An 18,197-nucleotide genomic window follows, 5' to 3' on the forward strand; every position below is an offset into this window, starting at 1 on the left:
GCCTGTTGATGCAGGGTTCACATCTCACTCTAGAAACCGGAGCATAAGGCTAATTATCTTTATCGTCTGAGGTGTCATCTTGCAGGTGGCACATTGTACTTGACCCCTGTCTGTTGTCTTAGGTGAACACAGCATTTTCTTCAAAGAGGAAAGAAGCCTTATTTCCCTTTATTTTGACAAGTATTTATGAATTCATTAGTCACTATTATCAAGATGTTGTGTGCAAACTGCTGTTTCATCATATTATGGGTACAGCATAAAACCTATAAGCAATTAGCATAATGCCATTGCTGTGCCAGCAATCACTGATTGGGGTTTAGTTCCTGCTGCTGGCTGTAAGGAGTTTGTACGTTCTCTCCGAGACAATGTAAGTTCCCTTCCACATTCCAGAAATGTACAAGGTAGGGTTGATGAGCTGTGGATGCCAGAAGCATGACAGCACTGTGGGCTGTCCCTAGCACATCCTCACTGCTTTGATCTGATGCAATTGACACATTTCGACGTAAGTTTTGATGTATATGTGACGAATAAAGCTTACCTAAATCTTTAAACATTTCAGCAGACTTACTGAATTTCTAAGATTCATATCCAAATCTGTCTCTCTTTGAGCTCATTGGGTAAATGCTGCACTGGGAGTATTAGATCATCACTTATCACAGCTGAGTGCACAGACTGATAGCTCATTCAAGCTTTTATTTATGAGAAATCGCCAAAAAATGGAATATTCTAGTAAGTTACAACATGTGATTATGTTCAGTTACCTGGAGTTATCCTCCATTATAATTAAAATGGGAAAAAATGAAAAGCTTTCCTACTACACTGCATAGGTTTTAATTCACACTACAAGCTTAACGTTGGTGTGAATCTGTTTTTGGCAAAGCTGAAAGGATGTATGATAATCCCCCTTCATTTACCTCTTCTCACCTGCCTATCACTTCCCTGTGGTGTCCCTCCTCCTTCCCTTTTTCTCATGGTCCACTCTCCTCTCCTATCAGATTCCCTCATCCCCAGTCCCTTACCTTTTTCACCTATCACCTCCCAGCTTCCTACTTCACCCCCTCTCTCCCACCCACTGGGTTTCACTTATCACCTTTGAGCTTCTACTTTTTCCCTTGCCCAAGCGTTTTTATTCTAGTGTCTTCCCCCATCTTTGCCAGTCATGAAGAAAGGTCTCAGCCCGAAATGTTAACTGTTTATTCCTTTCCATAGATGCTGCCTGACTTGCTGAATTCCTCCAGTATTTTGCATGTGTTACATTATGTGGGTCAGGTGCTGGAGGATTGAAGGATAGCTCATATAGTTCCGTTGTTTAAAAAAGGCTCAAAAAGTAAGCTGGGAAATTATAGGCCGATAAGTTTGACACCAGTAGCAGGTAAATTATTGGAAGGAATAATGTTAGATGCGAAGGGATTTAGAGAGAGTGGATTGGGTCAAGTTGTTTTATGGGAAGGATGTAATAGAGAAATGGAGGTCATTTAAGGGTGAAATTATGAGGGTACAGAATCTTTATGTTCCTGTTAGGTTGAAAGGAAAGGTTAAAGGTTTGAAAGCGCCATGGTTTTCAAGGGATATTAGAAACTTGGTTTGGAAAAAGAGGGATGTCTACAATAGATATAGGCAGCATGGAGTAAAGGAATTGCTCGAGGAATATAAAGAATGTAAAAGGAATCTTAAGAAAGAGATTAGAAAAGCTAAAAAAAGATACGAGTTTGGTTTGGCAAATAAGGTGGAAGTAAATCCGAAAGGTTTCTACAGTTATATTAAAAGCAAGAGGATAGTGAGGGATAAAATTGGTCCCTTAGAGAATCAGGGTGGTCAGCTATGTGTGGAGCCAAGGGAGATGGGAGAGATTTTGAACAATTTCTTCTCTTCGGTATTCACTAAGGAGAAGGATATTGAATTGTGTAAGGTGTGGGAAACAAGTAAGGAAGTTATGGAACCTATGACAATTAAAGAGGTGGAAGTACTGGCACTTTTAAGAAATTTAAAAGTGGATAAATCTCCGGGTCCTGACAGGATATTCCCCAGGACCTTGAGGGAAGTTTGTGTAGAGATAGCAGGAGCTCTGACGGAGATCTTTCAGATGTCATTAGAAACGGGGATTGTGCCGGAGGATTGGCGTATTGCTCATGTGGTTCCATTGTTTAAAAAGGGTTCTAGAAGTAAGCCTAGCAATTATAGACCTGTCAGTTTGACATCAGTGGTGGGTAAATTAATGGAAAGTATTCTTAGAGATAGTATTTATAATTATCTGGATAGACAGGATCTGATTAGGAGTAGCCAGCATGGATTTGTGCGTGGAAGGTCATGTTTGACAAACCTTATTGAATTTTTTGAAGAAGTTACGAGGAATGTTGACGAGGGTAAGGCAGTGGATGTAGTCTATATGGACTTCAGCAAGGCCTTTGACAAAATTCCACATGGAAGGTTAGTTAAGAAGGTTCAGTCGTTAGGTATTAATGCTGGAGTAATAAAATGGATTCAACAGTGGCTAGATGGGAGATGCCAGAGAGTAGTGGTGGATAATTGTTTATCGGGATGGAGGCCGGTGACTAGCGGGGTGCCTCAGGGATCTGTTTTGGGCCCAATGTTGTTTGTAATATACATAAATGATCTGGATGATGGGGTGGTAAATTGGATTAGTAAGTATGCCGATGATACTAAGGTAGGAGGTGTTGTGGATAATGAGGTGGGTTTTCAAAGCTTGCAGGGAGATTTATGCCGGTTAGAAGAATGGGCTGAACGTTGGCAGATGGAGTTTAATGCTGAGAAATGTGAGGTTCTACATTTTGGCAGGAATAATCCAAATAGAACATACAGGGTAAATGGTAGGGCATTGAGGAATGCAGTGGAACAGAGAGATCTAGGAATAACAGTGCATAGTTCCCTGAAGGTGGAGTCTCATGTAGATAGGGTGGTGAAGAAGGCTTTTGGAACGCCGGCCTTTATAAATCAGAGCATTGAGTACAGAAGTTGGGATGTAATGTTAAAATTGTACAAGGCATTGGTAAGGCCAAATTTGGAATATTGTGTACAGTTCTGGTCACCGAATTATAGGAAAGATATCAATAAATTAGAGAGAGTGCAGAGACGATTTACTAGGATGTTACCTGGGTTTCAGCACTTAAGTTACAGAGAAAGGTTGAACAAGTTAGGTCTCTATTCATTGGAGCGTAGAAGGTTGAGGGGGGATTTGATCGAGGTATTTAAAATGTTGAGAGGGATAGATAGAGTTGACATGAATAGGCTGTTTCCATTGAGAGTAGGGGAGATTCAAACGAGAGGACATGATTTGAGAGTTAGGGGGCAAAAGTTTAAGGGAAACACGAGGGGGTATTTCTTTACTCAGAGAGTGATGGCTGTGTGGAATGAGCTTCCTGTAGAAGTAGTAGAGGCCAGTTCAGTTGTGTCATTTAAGGTAAAATTGGATAGGTATATGGACAGGAAAGGAGTGGAGGGTTATGGGCTGAGTGCGGGTAGGTGGGACTAGGTGAGATTAAGAGTTCGGCACGGACTAGGAGGGCCAAGATGGCCTGTTTCCGTGCTGTGATTGTTATATGGTTATATAATACTAAGAGATAGGATCTACAAGTATTTGGATAGACAGGGACTTATTAGAAAAAGTCAGCATGGCTTTGTGTGTGGTAGGTCATGTTTAACCAATCTATTAAAGTTTTTCGAGGAAGTTACCAGGAAAGTGGATGAAGGGAAGGCAGTGGATGTTGTATACATGGACTTCAGTAAGGCCTTTGACAAGGTCCCGCATGGGAGGTTAGTTAGGAAGATTCAGTTGCTAGGTATACATGGAGAGGTAGTAAATTGGATTAGACATTGGCTCAATGGAAGAAGCCAGAGAATGGTAGTGGAGGATTGCTACTCTGAGTGGAGGCCTGTGACTAGTGGTGTGCCACAGGGATCAGTGCTGGGTCCATTGTTATTTGTCATCTATATCAATGATCTGGATGATAATGTGGTAAATTGGATCAGCAAATTTGCTGCTGATACAAAGATTGGAGGTGTAGTGGACAGTGAAGAAGGTTTTCAAAGCTTGCAGAGGGATTTGGAGGAATGGGCTGAAAAAATGGCAGACGGAGTTTAATGCGGACAAGTGTGAGGTATTGCACTTCGGAAGGTCAAACCAAGGTAGAACATACAAGGTAAATGGTAGGACACTGAGGAGTGCAGTAGAATAGAGGGTTCTGGGAGTACAGGTACATAATTCCCTAAAAGTGGCGTCACAAGTAGATAGGGTTGTAAAGAGAGCTTTTGGTATATTGGCCTTTATAAATCAAAGTATTGAGTATAAGAGTTGGAATGTAATGGTGAGGTTGTATAAGACATTGCTGAGTCCGAATTTGGAGTATTGTGTGCAGTTTTGGTCACCTAATTACAGGAAGGATATTAATAAGGTTGAAAGAGTGCAGAGAAGGTTTACAAGGATGTTGCCGGGACTTGAGAAATGGAGTTACAGAGAAAGGTTGAATATGTTAGGACTTCATTCCGTGGAGCGTAGGAGAATGAGGAGTGATTTGATAGAGGCGTATAAAATTATGATGGGTATAGATAGAGTGAATGCAAGCAGGCTTTTTCCACTGAGGCCAGGGGAGAAAAGAAAAAGAGGTCATGGGTTAAGGGTGAAAAGTTTAAAGGGAACTTTGGGGGGGGGGGGCTTCTTCATGCAGAGAGTGGTGGGAGTGTGGAATGAGCTGCCAGATGAAGTGGTGAATGCGGGCTCACTTTTGACATTTAAGAAAAACTTGGACAGATATATGAATGAGAGGGGTTTGGAGGGATATGGCACAGGTGTAGGTCAGTGGGACTAGGCAGAAAAATGGTTTGGCACAGCCAAGAAGGGCCAAAAGGCCTGTTTCTGTGCTGTAATGTTCTATGGTTCTATGGTTCTATTACTCTGGATTTCCAGCATCTGCAGAATCTCTTGTGTTCTTGATGAAACAGGATAGGGTTACAATCTTCAGGATTTCTCACTCTCTCTCTTGCAACGACAATTCTTTTTGATGCTGATTCCGTATTCAAGTAGTCTGGTGTGGACCTGACCTCATCACATTAAAGCTGCAGCATGAAAGCCCCAGGAAAATGTTGAAGTATCATCTACCTTAGCTGTAAATACATATAAAATAGTAATCAAGTCCATACCACAGAGGGTGTCACTCCTCCATTCTCCCAGAGTGACTCCTTGTTCTTGACAGTGTAGCGCATATTGTTCCAGGCTCAGGCACAGCACCTCAGTGTTATTCAATAAGGCACACATACTGAAAATGCAGTTCCTGCAATTAAAAATGGAAAAAATAACTATTCTTATTATTCATCCCGTTTTATGTATCACAGGTGCAGCAGAAATTATCATGGGTGAAGGGTGGGAGAGGGGATCTGCTATAGTTTCTCGGTGGCCTTACTAAGTCTGATCTTGACCATATCCTCTTCCAAGGTCCTTTTAAGCATCCATGTTAATTGCTCCAATACTGGCAGGTGTTTGCTGCTTGGAATGTAACATTTAGAATTCTCCACCTAAACATCTCCACCTCTTCCTCTGCATATTAAGGAATTTTTAAATGTTTTTTTACTACTACGATCTCCTTATGTGGCTTCTCTGGACCATCTTGCCATATTAGGTCTGGCATATAAATGCTAGAATGTAATGGCATCAATCTGGACTGTTGGACTGTGGCACCAAGCAGTGGATTAACAGAACTAACACTGGTTATGGATGGATTTACAGCATTTGTTTCTTATTCTTTCATCCCATACGAGCAACATTAATTACAAAAAGATCTATACTCAGTGGTCACTTTATTAGGTGCAGCTGTGGAACCCAGTGTGGTCTTCTGCTGCTGTTGTTCATCCACTTGAAGGTTCGACGTGTTGTGCATTCAGAGATACTCTTCAGCATACCACTGTAGTAATGCATGGTTATTTGAGTTTCTGTCACCTTACTGTTAGCTTGAATCAGTCTGGCCATTCTCCTCTGATCTTTCTCAATAATAAGACATTGTTGCCCACAGAACTGCTGCTCACTGGATGTTTTCTTTTGCACCATTCTCTGTAAACTCTAGACACTATTGTACACAAAAATCCTGGGAGATCAGCAGTTTCTGAGATACTGAAACCACTCTGTCTGGCATCAATCATTCCACAGTTAAAGTTGCTTTGATTATATTTTCTCCCATTTCTGCAGTTTGATCTGAACAACAACTGAACCTCTTGACCATGTCTGCATGTTTTTGTGCATTGAGCTGCTGTCACATGATTGACTGATTAGGTATTTGCATTAATGAGCAGGTGTAGTGGCTACCGGGTGTATATTGCAAAGTGCTAGTTGTCTTTAATAAACTGTTTTTATTTGCCTTTCAGAAACAGTCTAACACTAGAAAGGAGTGTTTTGCCATTTTCTGCCTCCCACTGGCATTGACTGCTTACTTTTAGAATGCAAGGAAAGTAAGTCCAGGAATAAATATGACCATGGCTGAACTATGCTGGCTTCAACTCCATGACTGTAGCATTTCTCTATAACCCCTAAATCCTCCATCTTACAAAGATTTGTCAAACTCCACCTCAAATATATTGAATGATCTGGCCTCCACTACCCTTGTAGCAAAGAACTCCAGAAATTCACTACCTCTGAGACAAATTTCTATGCAACTCAATTTTAAGTTACTGTTTCCTTATTTTGTAGCTATGTCCCTTTGTTTATATTCATTTTTACTTTATACCTTCAAATAAGCTTCATTGGTAAGCCACTTTGTAAGCCACCTGAGACAGTGGGGAGCTAAATAAAGTTAAGGCATATTTTTTAAACTATGTGGACTATAATTAAATTTGATAGGTTATGGGTGTATGTAAAAATGATATTAATATAGCCAGGTGAAACATTTAATATAGGAAGGTTGTTGGATTGGTAAAATGATATAATCATAATAATTTGCATTTATAATTTGCATCTATACTACAAAGTATTTAACATAGTAAATGATCCCTAGAATCTCCACAGACTACAAATCAGGAAACAAGGTAACTGAAAGCTTGGTTCTTTACAGCAGAGCTTCAGAAATATCAATAAAGAGAAGGTAGATAAAAAGGTTGAGAAGATTGGAGAGGGATTTCAGAGATTAATGCAGAGCTACTAATGGAGAATGGATTAAAATTTGGCATTCACAACAACCAGAACAAAGGCACTGCAGAGATCTTGGAGGGTTGTATCACTGAAGGACATTTTTGGGGTGGTAAGCAAAATTTGGCATATAACCATGAGATGGTTTTACCTGAAGCATTGAGGGACTGGGAGCAGAATGGTAGGTGAATGAGTTTTGGAGTGAAGATTCGAGCAATGATTGCATGCTTTGTACAAAAGTTCTTACATTTGATACTGCTCTGGGGGGATGAATCTATGGCAGTTGCCGAATGGTCCATCTGGATCAGAAATAATTCCACAGTAACTGGTGCTGTTTATGAGAGTCAGTTCGGTTTTGCTACACTGCAAGGCCAATCCCAGATCTTCATCTGTAGTCGGTTGCTGCCTGAATTCAAATGACAAAAATATAAGTTAACAAGCGAGAAAACTCCATCGCTTTGGACTGCATACAGACTTGGCTTCCTGAACTATATGTGAATCACAGACACCATTAACAGTAATCACCCATTTATTCATGAACTGATCTGCAATCGAGCAGAGCACTTTATTCTTATGTGGAAAAATGAAAGTTCGATTAAAAATCAGAAGTGATTTAAATCCATTCCCATTTCTTTAAAATAAACTCTCTCAAACCAATATTACATCTTAAGCAAGAATAGTTTTACTATATGGCCAGATCATCATTCCTTTAATTTGATATTACAACAGATAAAGAGAATAATTATCACCACAAATACTAACAGAAAGGAACATTGCTGCAATCTATGTGGCACATTGTCTGCAATTTTGAAACATGTTCTGCAAAATTGTACAGTCAGAAATGACTCAGTACTGCTCTTCAACTTCAAGGATCCTTATCTTTAACCAGCCTTCTATAGTTTCAAAAGCTGATGGAATTTCTGTGAAACTCTCCATAAACATCTCAGAGGATCTACTCCTAGTCCAAAATATTGATACAACTATGATGAAGGCGCATCAGCAGCTATACTTCATTTGAAGGAAATATGGTACGTCACCAATCAAGCAAACTTCTACAGATGGACAGTGGAAAGCATTCTTACTGGTTGCATCATTGTCTGGTATGAAGATACCAATACACAGGATCAGAAAAAAGCTGCACAGTGTTGTGGACTCAGCCAGCTGTATCATGGGCACAACCCTCCCCACCATCAAGGATATCCTCAAGAGGTGGTGCCTCAAGAATGCATCCATCACCTTCCAGGACATGCCCTCTTCTTGTTACGACCATCTGAAGATGCACACACTCAATGTTTTAGGAAAAGCTTCTTCCCTTCTCAGTAGATTTCTGAATGGTCCATGAACACCACCTCACTATTTTGCACTCTATTTGTGGTATATTTTTCATATTTCTTATTGTAGCATACAGCAATTATTTTTATATATTGTATGTTGCTGCAAATCAACAAATTTCACAACATATGTCATTGATAATGAGCCTAATTCTGATAATCTCTTTGGGCCTGTTTTCAGTTTACAGTTTTATATCCCTACAAGATGAGGGGACTGTTTAATTCATTTATGCGAGATGCAAATCACATCTTCATTTCATAGTGAAACTCAGCAGCCCGAATGAAATATAATTCAAATATTTTATAGTGAACTTGCAGAGAATGGAGGGTTACTGTCCAGAAAGGACTGATTTTAATGGACATATTAAAACCAACTTCACCTGCAACAGCCTTGCAAGACTGACTGTGGGACTCACTATTAACTAGTTTGAATTACAGTTAACAATTTATTGTGTGCTATATGATACCATGCACAATAAGAGAATTTCTACACACATACCACTGCCTCTCTGCAGCTTCTGGTCCTCCAGGTATAGGACTATTTTTGTCAACCCCTGAACTTTTACCAAAAACATTCATTTCCATATTTCTTATTCCATCTGATTGCATGAGATCATTTTTGCCTTTTCCTGTGAAGTTACTACATAGTCCTCGAACCCACTTCTTGTAGTTAATTGGCAGAGTGATATCTGATGAAGAAAAAAAAATGAACATTTAAAAATACTTTGTAATAGTAACTGCTAAAGGAGAAACACAAAAAGGAGAAAGTAGGAGATATGGTGATAAGATTTAGTTGAGGAAGGGCACAGTAAATAAGTGTAGAGTGTAAAACTGAGGATAGATGAGTTGAGCTGAACGGTCTGCTCCTGAACTGCAGATTTGATAAAATCAATGCAACCCCAATATTAATTTCTACCTCTTAAATACGATAATGAAATGGCAGCACTATGTAGATGGAATTTATTTTCAGTGGTTGAGGTATGTATGGAACTTTATAGGTTTTAGAATGTTATTGTGAGGGGAATTTAATAAAGCGGAGAGATTATGCTTGACAAAACCACATTTGGAGTACAGAGCACAGAGTTAGTCATCATATGTAAGGAAGGATATTAATGCTTTAGAAGCCCAGAGAAGGCTTAATAGATTAAGACTTGGAATGGGAAGACTGCCTTCTCAGAGAAGGTTGGGGACAATAAACTTGAATTTGCTAGAGCTTACAAGAGCAAGAGGGGATTCCATTGGGTGGGTTTAGAGAAGATGGTTCGCTTTGTCAGAGAATCCTGTGTTGGAGAAGGTGGAGAGTGGAGGAGTGGTTACCACTTTAAAATAATGCCTTTGCTCACTTAAGACAAAGAAGAGGCCTTCTTTTGCCTTTCTAGGATTGTAAAGCTTTTGAGATCTCTTCCTCAAAGGGCAGTGGAGGAGTGTTTGAAAATATTGTGTTCATGCTATTTGGAACCAAACAGTATTAAGGATAATAAAACAAAACAGTTTAGATATATACACAGCTTAAATATTGCTTAAAGCTTAAGCAGAAAACCATAAAAAAAATTCTAAGCTGTGGGGCTCAGGACTACAGCCAGATAAGAACAATGAAAGCAGGCTATTCTAGAGAATGAATGTATTGATAAACTGTCCAGATCCCACATGCTTTTTCATCAACCCTTGTTGGATTTAATAGTTGCAATTCTCTCTCCTTACTAGATCATAAGACCATAAGATATAGGAGCAGAAATAGGCCATTTTGCCAACAAGTCTGCTCTGCCATTCAATCATGACTGATCCTTTTTACCTCTCCTCAGCCCCACTCCTGAGCCTTCTCTCTGTAATCTTTGATGCTGTGTCAACCAAGAATCTATAAAGCTCTGCTTAAATGCACCCAATGACGTGGCCTCCACAGCTGCTTGAGGGAATAAATTCCACAAATTCACCACCCTCTGGCTAAAGATATTTTTCCACATCTCTGTTTTAAATGGACTGTGCTCTATCCTGAGGCAGTGCCCTCTTGTCCTAGACTCCCCCACCATGGGAAATATCCTTTCCACATCTACTCTGTCCAGGCCTTTCAACATTCAAAAGGGTTTCAATGAGATCACCCCCCCATCCTTCTAAATTCCAGCAAGTACAGACCCAGAACTATCAAACCTTCCTCATATGATAATCCTTTCATTCCTGGAATCATCCGTGTGACTCTCTAAACTCTCTCTAATGACAGCACATCTTTTCTGAGATGAGGAGCCCATAACTGTTCACAATACTCAAGGTGAGGTCTTACCAGTGCCTTATAAAACCACAGCATCACATCCCTGCTTTTGTATTCTAGACCTCTTGAAATGAATGCTATCATTACATTTGCCTGCTTCACCACCAACTCTACCTGTAAGTTAATCTTTAGGTTGTTCTGCACAAGGACTCCCAAGTCCCTTTGCATCTCAGATTTTTTTGATTTAGAAAATAGTCTGCACATTTATCTCTACTACCAAAATGCATGACCATGCATTTACAACATTGTATTTCATTTGCCACTCACTTGCCCATTCTCCTAATCTGTCTAAGTCCTTCTGCAGCCTACCTGTGTCCTTAACACTACTTGCCCCTCCTCCAATCTTCATATCATTTGCAAACTTGGCAACAAAGCCATCTATTCCATCATCAAAATCATTAATAGACAGCATAAAAAGAAGCCGTCCCAACACCGACCCCTGCAGAATACCACTTGTCATTGGCAGCCAACCAGAAAAGGATCCTTTTATTCCCAATTGTTTCCACCTGCCAATCAGCCAATGCTCTAACCATGCCAGTAACTTTCCTGTAATACCATGGGCTCTTAACTTGGTAAGCCACCTCATGTGTGGCACCTTGTCAAAGGCCTTCTGAAAGTCCAAATAAACAACATCCACGAAGTACACTGCAGATGCTGTGGTCAAATCAACATGTACAAACAAGCTGGAGGAACTCAGCAGGTCGGGCAGCATCCGTGGAAACGAACAGTCAATGTTTCGGGCCGAGACCTGACGAAGGGTGGATGTTGTATCCGGTGGATACAACATCCACTGCATCCCTTTTATCTATCCTGCTTGTAATTTTCTCAAATAATTCCAACAAGTTTGTCAGGCAAGATCTTCCTTTAAGGAAACCATGCTGTCTTTGTCCTTTCCTGTCCTGTGTCTCCAAATACTCCTTAACCTCACCCTTAACAATTGACTCCAACATGTTCCCAACCATGGAGGTCAGGCTAACTGGTCTATAATTTTCTCCTTTCTTAGAGAGACATTTCTTAAAGTGACATTTGTAATTTTCCAGTCCACTGCTACCATGCCAGAGTCCAATGATTTTGAAAGATCATTACTAATGCCTCCACAATTTCTACCGTTCCCTCTTTCAGATCCTAGGGTGCAATTCATCTAGCCCGGATGATATATGTACCTGAGGAATGCAGTAGATGTTGTATATTTGGACTTTCGGAAGGCCTTCTCAGCTTTCTACCTAGCTCTCTAAATTCTCTTTTCAGGACTTCTTTGCTTTTCCTCCCTATGTCATTGGTAACAAAATGTACCAAGAAATCTGGCTGCTCTCCCTCCTGCTCCAAAATGTGTTGGACACGATCCGAGATATTCGTAACCCTGGCACCTGAGAGGCAACATACCATTCGGTTGTCCTGTTCACATCCACACAATCTCCTGTCTGTTCACCACACTATTGAGCCCCATATCTCTACCGCTCCCCTCTCCTCCCTCTTTCCCTTCTGAATGATGGACCTATGCTCAGTGCCAGTAAGCCAGTTATGCTCACTCTGGTGCCAGTTATTTTGTGTCGCTTTAAAAGCTCTACCCATCCTGGAAATAGTATGGTAAAAAAATGAAATAGGTTATTTACAACCCATCCAAAAGAAGGAGATAGAGCGTAGAACATAGAACAGTACCACACAGGAACAGGCTTTTCGGCCAACAATGTTGTCCCAAGCCAAATAAATCAGTAGTCAAATAGTTAACTAAACTGATCTCTTCTGCCTGCACAATGTCTATATCGCTCCATTTTCCTCACATTCATGTGCCTATCCTGAAAGTCCCTAATGTATCTGTCTCTACCACACCCCAAGCAGCATATTCCAAGCACCCACCACTCTCTGTGTAAAAAAACTTGCCCCTCACATTTCTTTTGAAATTACCCCCTGTCAATTTAAATGCATGCCCTCTGGTATTAGACATTTCAACTCTGGCTATTCTCATGGAGGGCTCACTCATCATGGACTCTCTCTATCTTATCGTGGTTTGTTGACACATGGAGCAACAGCAATGTGCTCATCATGCCAGCCAGGGTATGACTGAGAGTCTTACAATTTAACACTGGGGGCTCAGTTGACTCTGGCACTCTCACAATACCAGTCTTCACAGGCAGCTGCACTGAACCATGAGATACTGAGTGAAGGACAGTGCTTTTTTTAAATGCAAATAGGGCTTGAACCCATTGATTATTTAGACTCGCTATAATGAATCTGTGGGATTATAGTAAAAGGGGTACAATGAGTATATGACGACTTGCTTACTTATTTGTTAATACTGTAAGCCCTAAATTGCACCTACTGTATGAACTTATATTGAGTTGAATTTACTCTCACACACCCATCTGCAATTAACATTGTACCTGAGTTAGCTCTCTCATGAAAGCTGACAGCTAGGCCAAAGTCTGTTTCCAGATGGAGCATATTGGATCTTTGGTATATCCACAGACCATCATGAGGCTGAATCGGAGGCTTTATCAGTTCACCATCCACCTGTAAGAAATCATTTGATCCTTAGTTGAGGAGATTACTGACTTTCACTTCGTAATTTTTATTACAACCGAATGCAGCCAGCCTAGAGGTTTCATCCATGAAGCCTTTCTATTTCAAATCTTGAAGTATATTTATTATCAAAGTACATATATGTAACCATATACTACATTGAGATTCATTTTCTTGCTGGCGTTCATAGTAGAACAAAGAAATACAATAGAACACTGAAAAACTGCGAAGACGGACAAACAACTGATGTGCAAATGAAGACAAACTGCACAAATTATTATTATTATTATTATTATTAGGATATATTTTCAACAAAAATAGGATTCAGCACTCCATCTGAGTATATGCAATTTTGATAAATACACACCACTAAACTTAAATGAAACACAACCCAGAAAGGTGAAGAATTCATCATTATTGAAGAAAAAGTTATCAATGGAAGAGCACGACCCTCCATGAAAAACATCCCCACGATCTGAGCAGATTAGATATCGACAAGGAAGTGTCGAATGCCTGGCTCAAAGTTGAAGACCTCTTCGCAGAAACAGAGGAGTTCCTTGTTGCAATACAAGACCAGATGGTTAACACAAATAATTATCAAAAATACATAATAAAAGTCCAACAAATTTAAGACAACAAAATGCAGAAAATGCCAGGAGAAACCAGAAGCAATCCAGCACATTACAGGATCCTGCAGAAGTTTAACTCAATCTGATTACTTACACAGGCACAATCAAGTGGCAAAAATCATTCACCAAAATCTTGCTTTGAACTAGAAACTCATTAAAGGACACTATACCTATACCTTGCTATAAATACAAGCCTGATCCAGACTTAGAGTCAGAATACCACAAATTATATTATGACCGATCCATTATTACAGTTAGGACAATCCATAAGAACAGTACAGATTTAATAGAGCAGCTTTGCTCCATCCACCACAAAAAGTGGAATTTCCCGGTGACCACCCATTTCAATTCTACTTCCTATTCCCATTCTGATATGTCAGTCCATGGCCTCCTCCACTGCTACAATGAGCCACGCTCAGGTTTGAGAAGCAACACCTTATATTCCGTCTGGGTAGCTTTCAGCCTGATGGCATGAACCTGATTTCTCAAACTTCTGGTAATTGCTCCACCCCCAACCCCTCTTCACCATTGAACATTCTTCTTTCCCTCTCACACTGCTTCTTTCCTGCCCATGACCTCCCTCAGGTGCTTCTCCCCCTTCCCTTTCTTCCATGGTCTTCTGTCCTCTCCCATCAGATTCCCCCTTCTCCAGCCCTTTATGTCTTTCACCAATCAACTTCTTGGCTCTTTAGTTCACACCCCCCCCCCCACCTCCCCGTTTCACCTTTCACCTGTTACCTTGTACTTCTTCCTCCCCTTCTCCCACCTTCTTATTCTGACTTCATCCCCCTTCCTTTCCAGACCTGATGAAGAGTCTAGGCCCGAAACGTAGACTGTTTACTCTTTTCTATAGATTTCCAGCATCTGTAGATTTTCTCATGTTTGTTACTTAGTAGACATAACTATTCCAAACACACACAACTTACAGAAATCAGTAAGTGAATACACCAGAAATCAAATATGCTGAATTAAAAGAGGAAATTGAAAGATGATGGGACATGAGCAGGGTATACATTGTCCCAATAGTAATATCTACAACTGGTATAATCCCAAAGTCACTGCACAATAGCATTAAACAGTTAGGGCCTACACAGAAATATTTACACAAATCTCCAGAAAACTACAATTCTAAACACCACTGGAATAGTCTGAAAGTTCCAAGCAATGGAGAAATGAGTGTGTTTGGCTATGCCCGTAGCTGAGGTTCTACCAGTTTGAGCTGAGAAAAAATATTATAAATAACATGTAAATAGATAATAAATAATGAATTAGTTCAGTATTTTTTAATCTGTAAAAATTACAAAACAGGGTAGGATGTAAATTTAACTCCCAAGTGTCTGATGTTAATTTGAAAATAAATTTTAAAACCAGTGGCTTATGTAACATGAACAAGTGAAAATCTGCAGATGCTGTTAATTCAACAACACACAAAAAATGCTGGAAGAACTCAGCAGGCCAGACAGCATCTATTGAAAGAGTACAATTGACTTTATAAATGACCTGGATGAAGAGGCGGAAGGATGGGTGAGTAAGTTTGTGGATGACACGAAGATTGGAGGAGTTGTGGATGGAGCTGTAGGTTGTCGAAGGTTACAAGAGGATATAGACAGGCTGCAGAGTTGGACAGAAAAGTGGCAGATGGAGTTCAGTCCGGATAAGTATGAGGTGATGCTTTTTGGAAGGACAAACCAGAAGGCTGAGTACAGGGTTAATGGTCGATTACTTAAGAGTGTGGATGAACAGAGGGACCTTGGGGTTCAAATCCACACATCCCTCAAGGTCTCTGCACAGGTTGTTGGATAGTTAAGAAAGCCTATGGAATGCTAGGCTTCATTATTAGGGAGACTGAGTTCAAGAGTAGAGAGGTCATGTTGCAACTCTACAAATCTCTGGTGAGACCACACTTAGGTCACCTTATTATAGGAAGGATGTGGAAGCTATGGAGAGGGTGCAGAGGAGATTTCACCAGGATGTTGCCTGGATTGGAAAACAAGTCTTATGAAGCAAGTTTAGCAGAGCTGGGACTTTTCTCTTTGGAGCATAGAAGGAGAGGGGACTTGATAGAGGTCTACAAGATTGTGAGAGGCCTAGATAGGGTCGATAGCCAGTACCTGTTTCCCAGGGCATGAATAGTAAACACTAGAGGGCATATGTACAAAGTTAAGGGAGGGAAGTTTAGGAGAGACATCGGGGTAAGTTTTTTACACAGAGGGTTGTGGGTGCCTGGAATGACTTGCCAGGGATGGTGGTGGAGGCTAAAACATTAGGGGTATTTAAGAGCCTCTTGGACAGGCACATGGATGAAAGGAAAATAGAGGGTTACAGGGTAGTGTGGGTTTTAGTACTTTTTTTTTAGGAATATATGGGTCGGCACAACATCGAGGGCCGAAGGGCCTGTACTGTGCTGTAATATTCTAGTGTCTAGTGAAACCCTACAGTAAGACTAGAGAAATCCCTCCAGTCCTACTGAAGAGTCTCGGCCTGAAACTTCGATCTTACTCTTTTCCATAGATTCGGCCTGGCCTGCTGAGTTCCTCCAGCATTTTGTGTGTGTGTTGCATGCATGCACCATAACACTCTCTAAAACCAAAAGAAAAAGGGGATTCATTGTGACCTAAAATTTCTGACTTTGGGCCTTTAGAACTTACCACAAGTTTTTGCTTTTCCTCAAAACAAATAGTGTGGCCGTAGACTTCAACAGTGATCTCTTGCAGGTGAGCAGTTGCCTTCTTTTCCTTTAGAGGTGCATTTTTGCCAAAAATTCTGAACTCCTGCAGTCTATCCGGAATGCCGATTGTTTCTGCCAATGTGTATCGATTCTCAGCAGTGAAGTGATGGACCAAACCATCAAAACCCAAATAATATGGGTTTCCCCCAGCAGTGCATTTACTGAACCCTAATATAAACAAGCATAAGTAAAATCGCAGAGTGAACAATGTTTGTACTTTGAGCTATATAAGTATTTATACTTCCAATGAAGGATGTGGCAAGACTACAGCATCAAGCTTCAAAAATGCAATCATTATCTTAATTCTCAATGCATTAGTTATGCAATCTGTATAGCCCTGTAAATGTGGGGCAATAAAAGAGTCCCTAATGAGAGCTACTTTGTCCAAATTATAATGATGGCTTGTACAGGTATCGTAAGTGAAAAGTTATCATTGCACTAAGAGATAAATATTGAGACAACAGATATTGATGTGAAAACAGCCCAGTGTCTTATAATCCAAAGAAACATAATTTGTGGGTAGTATATGGCTTAATTATTGTCACATGAAGAAAAGGTTCTTTGAGCAAGGTACTAGAGACTGTGCACAATCAAATTTATCAGCCTTTTATGACATGACATTTGTTGATTTGCAGCAACAGTAGAGTGCAACAACAGAAAATTACAAATTACATAATAACTCGTGCAAAAGAAAAGGAATAATGAGGTGTTCATTAGTTTGTATGAAAGGAAGTGTTAGTGCTTTTACAAAGGAAGTAAGAAAAAGGCACTATAGCAGAAAGATTAGTGTGGAACAAAGTGTACCTCTTATAACTGGTGAAACCGAGTGACAGAAAAGCCATGTAGAAATGCATCACAGGATTTACTCACAAACATTTCTGCCTATTGAATGCAATAGTTTAAAGATTTTGCAGTCCAGATTTATTATAAGCAATCAATCAACTGTTAACTCTGACAGAAAAACACAGCAGATAAACTAATTAATCAGTTGCCTACCAGTAGATCTGCAGGTATATTGCCCATTTGCTTTCAGGCTGCAATGCTCGTTAGATCCACAGCCATAGTTTGTGCAGTTTATTTCACCACCTTTCTTACAGGTACACATTTGGATACAGTGTTGTGTCAGCCACACCTCTCCAACCTGCAACAGATGTATACAGGTGTTATGAAGGTATACAGATACAGTATGCTCAGTCAGAGTTAAATGGGTTTAATCTGTAGCAAGGACTGAGAGGCAGTTCAACAGATTGTTGCAATACCTTTCAAGTCAAGTCGTCACTTTTATTGTCATTTCGACCATAACTGCTGGTACAGTACATAGTAAAAATGAGACAACGTTTTTCAGGACCACAGTGTTACATGACACAGTACAAAAACTAGACTGAACTACGTTAAAAAAAAACAACACAGAGAAAGCTACACTAGACTATAGACCTACACAGGACTGCATAAAGTGCACAAAACAGTGCAGGCATTACAATAAATAATAAACAGGACAATAGGGCAAGGTGTCAGTCCAGGCTTCGGGTATTGAGGAGTCTGATAGCTTGGGGGAAGAAACTGTTACATAGTCTGGTCGAGAGAGCACGAATGCTTCGGA

The 18,197-nt window shown here is 40.2% G+C and overlaps 1 protein-coding gene across 1 annotated transcript in view; it reads right to left on the minus strand.

The window, feature by feature from the left end:
• The window catches only part of LOC140724669 (uncharacterized), a 166,761-nt gene that overhangs the window by 17,380 nt on the left and 131,184 nt on the right, over positions 1-18,197 (minus strand). Inside the window, exons 121-126 of the mRNA XM_073039094.1 lie at positions 17,594-17,738; positions 16,518-16,765; positions 13,102-13,231; positions 8,957-9,146; positions 7,374-7,532; positions 5,155-5,285 (exon numbers count right to left, since the gene is read on the minus strand). Coding sequence (XP_072895195.1) covers positions 5,155-5,285; positions 7,374-7,532; positions 8,957-9,146; positions 13,102-13,231; positions 16,518-16,765; positions 17,594-17,738 — 1,003 coding nt within the window. The remainder of the gene's footprint in view (positions 1-5,154; positions 5,286-7,373; positions 7,533-8,956; positions 9,147-13,101; positions 13,232-16,517; positions 16,766-17,593; positions 17,739-18,197) is intronic.

This window comes from Hemitrygon akajei, chromosome 3 (genome assembly GCF_048418815.1).
Source record: "Hemitrygon akajei chromosome 3, sHemAka1.3, whole genome shotgun sequence".
NCBI lineage: Eukaryota > Metazoa > Chordata > Chondrichthyes > Myliobatiformes > Dasyatidae > Hemitrygon > Hemitrygon akajei.